We start from the raw sequence: 3,566 nt of genomic DNA on the forward strand, positions 1-3,566 counted from the left end.
GTGGTGGTGGGCTGCTGTACCAGAGCTACCCTACGGCTCTCTTAAAAGTAAATCTTTAATTATTTTAAAATAATTTAAATAGTAAAACATTTTAATCAGATGAAATTTATAGTATAAAGCTTACAAGTGCAAAAGCAGAAGGTAGAAATACGCAGCTGAAGCACGTCTCTAGTAAACTGACTTACACAACTCACTTGTGTGAGCAGAAGCGAGCCCCGATACAGTTTACAAGCACACGCGAGACTCGGAAGCCCACTCTTTGAAATTACTAACTTGATTATAAATCCCCAAACTGTAAATAAAAAGGCGTATTATAATCTCAATATCCAAATTCTTATTAAACCCAGAATGTGGTTAATCAGTAACTGAATACACATTGCCAAATTATTATTCATAAAAATAATCTCCTTCTACAAACTTAAACATCTCTTTCCTCTTAGAAATGGTAATGATGTGCGACCGGGATGAAATTTAACATAAAGAGAATGAAGAGCAACGGGGAGATGGAAAGGGGGACACATTGCTTTTCCAAGGGTCCAGAGAGTTGCAGACGATCCTACAGTAGCAGAAAAACTGCCCTTTCCTTATAGCAGAAAACTCAGATAGAATATTTTTGAGAGCATCCTAATTTTCTCGATTCCTCAGTTAGTGAGGAAATCATTAAATGGTCCTTTGGCTTTGTTTTCAGGTTTAAGAAGTTCTAGATTTAAAAAAATAAAAATAAACCTCCTTCTCCCTTCCTTTTAAGTTATTGGAATGTTTTGACATTGCTAGTTGAAGACCTGGAAGACTGAGAGGTCTGTTGAGAGATCAGCTAATGTCTCTTGCTAATGTCTATGTATGACTACCTCAATAATGGCAAGGAAGCTGCCAGGTAGTCTAAAAATAAAGACTTTCGGCAAATTATTTTAAAAGGTGTTGAAAATACTGGGCCTGTGCGCAAGCACACACATATTTCTGGTTCTTCCCCCGTTTTTTTGGAAAGAAAAAGTACTTCCTAGAGTCCATTAGACATGCACAACGTAAATACTTCTTTGAATTATAAAGTTGAGGAGACCCTATAAACAAAGTGATCTAAATACCAGTAAGTGCAAGATAGAAAAAATATTTAAAACTATATATATTTAAAAATAAAACTAGAAAATACTTTAGAGTCAGAAAACATTTCATATTGACTGACAAACATCATCAACTAATAAGTACCTATATTGTATTTGCCTGAAGCAGACGTGACACTGTTTAATCATGGAATAAGCAGAAAAATGAGATGCTTGTTAGTATATGCTCAGAGGCAACGTGGTTAGTCCATCAGATTAGTGAACTCTGTACCTTCTCCTATGAATGGGAGGTCTCCTGACAACATCCCCAAGAACTCGCATTGAACTGAAAATGAATGGTGGAAGAGGTCAGTGTCCAGGTGAAACAAAATGGATACAAACACATGGAACATACAGACATCACACTGGGAAGAGATACAATGGCCAAAGAGAAACAGTACAGGAAGTAAGGGCATGAATGAATGTGGAATAAGAAAGCTATCAGAACCAAAAAGGCCTGTCAATTTCTGTGGGGGGCTACTTCACTCCCTCCTTGTTCCAAGGAGTTAATCGGAGACAAAGAATGTTTTATTAAATTATAAAAGTAAAAGGATCGGGGGGCGGGGGGAGGGGGAAGCCATTCAAAACTTTACATGGGTTAAGACTTTAAATTTCAGGTTACGCTATACGTAGGTAATACTACGGTGAAGCCCGGCTTTCATTCCACTATCTCCAGAGGTGCTAGGCAATCCTTAATGCTAAGCTCCAACAGGAGATGCCATTTTAACAGGTTGAAAATATAAATAACTGAGGTGATACAGAGTCCTAGTCTAAGTTCAGTTCATAAGATCACCAGGTAATCTTGGGCAAATCAATGAATCTGAGCTTCAATTTCCTCATCTGAGTTAAATGATCCATAAAGTCACATTTAGCTCTGAAATCAAAGTCGTGGCAAAGGGATCCACAGTGGATTATAAAGAAAAATGGATTATATATAAAATAAACCCTTGTTTCTTGACATGGATCATGTAAGTCAAGTATGTCCTGATCATCTAAGCTGATCATGTAAGACAAGTATGTCCTGTCGAGAAACTACTTTCCCTTCAGGAAGAGAATTCTGAGGATCACATCCAACCATTCTTATTTTTTTCTTTTGGTATAAATGCTTTAAAAACAAAAAAAGTACAGCATGACTAAAGCTGAGAAGGAAAGCTTTAAGAAATCATTTTTTATATAATGTAGGTATTTAAATGTATACCTACATTTAAATGTATTTAAATGTAGGTATTTAAATGTACCAGCAGATAAAGCAAGTACTTATTTTTAAGGTTAGCATCCTGAACACCACCACACTAATACGGAATTGGACAAAGAACATTTGACTAGGAGACTCTACTGATCCTGGGTTAGTGGGTAAGTGATATAACTATGTGCACCAGACTCATCTGCAGAAATGGGGGTAATATCACCAGAGTCACGGAGAGGACTGGAAAATCACCTAAGATGATGTGTCATTAAAGGAAGTCTGAAAAGTGGCAGACTAGGAACGTATAAGGTTGTAGTGGGAGCTCCACGAAAGCATGGACTTGGCCTCGTTCACCTCGGGGTCTCCAGAACCTGGAAATGCCTGGCATGCAGTGGGTGCTCACTAAATGTTGGCTGAATAAAAGGATGAGTGACCAGTGTGACCAGATTACATGTACTTTACTCGGCTATGAAATCAGAGCCACAATGTTATAAGGAGGTCAAGGATTTTTAAAAATAAACAGTAACTGCTCCAGTGAGGCTGTCAACATCAATTGTTTTGAAACAACTGCCAGCCTCCTCCCTTAGCTGATTTCCTCGTTAAGAAGGTGGCTTTGGAGTAAGCACACCTTTGTGCATATAGGAGGTGGCATGCTGCATGCTCTTCAGAGCTAAAACCACCTGCTTAAATTCATCCAGCAGCCCATGACCAGAAGCCACGTCCACCTTGTCTTAACGATAGTCAATGATTCCTGTGTCCTCTTAAGGATTAAATACTGATAATTTAGACTTTATCAGAACTTCCTGCACTGGAAAGAGATGGCAATTCCCGGGACGCACTTCGAAAACTTAGATGTGTTCAGACTGAGATTTCGTGCTCATGTCTTAAATTGACATTGACAAACTATTCCCTCCAATATTTCTAATCTATGATTTTCATTAACAAAACTGGCCTGAACGAATGTTACCATTTATTAAACACCTTCTATGTGACAGACACATTTCACTTGTAATATTTATTTATTACAAATATCTGAAAGGCAGGTATTTTCCAGATGAGAAAATTAAAGCTCAGAGGGGTCAAGCACCTTGCCCAAGGTTATCTACATGCTAAGGTCTGGAGCTGGCATTTGACCCAGGTTTTCCTGACTCCAAAGCCTATTCTGTTCTTCTATACCATGGTGTGTCCTCGAATCTCTTACCAACAATAATCCCAAATCAGAAACTTCTCAAAAACAAGCAGACACCGAGAGATTAAACAAGCAGCCTGCCATCTCACCTCCG

At 38.4% G+C, this 3,566-nt stretch overlaps 1 protein-coding gene across 1 annotated transcript in view; it reads right to left on the reverse strand.

Moving 5' to 3' along the window:
- AKAP13 (A-kinase anchoring protein 13) overlaps positions 1-3,566 on the reverse strand; it is a 247,495-nt gene that overhangs the window by 64,315 nt on the left and 179,614 nt on the right. The window contains exon 15 of the mRNA XM_023529007.1: positions 1,330-1,383. Within this exon, the coding sequence (XP_023384775.1) occupies positions 1,330-1,383 (54 nt within the window). The remainder of the gene's footprint in view (positions 1-1,329; positions 1,384-3,566) is intronic.

The sequence above is a fragment of the Pteropus vampyrus genome, unplaced genomic scaffold, assembly GCF_000151845.1.
Source record: "Pteropus vampyrus isolate Shadow unplaced genomic scaffold, Pvam_2.0 Scaffold34, whole genome shotgun sequence".
NCBI classification, from domain to species: domain Eukaryota; kingdom Metazoa; phylum Chordata; class Mammalia; order Chiroptera; family Pteropodidae; genus Pteropus; species Pteropus vampyrus.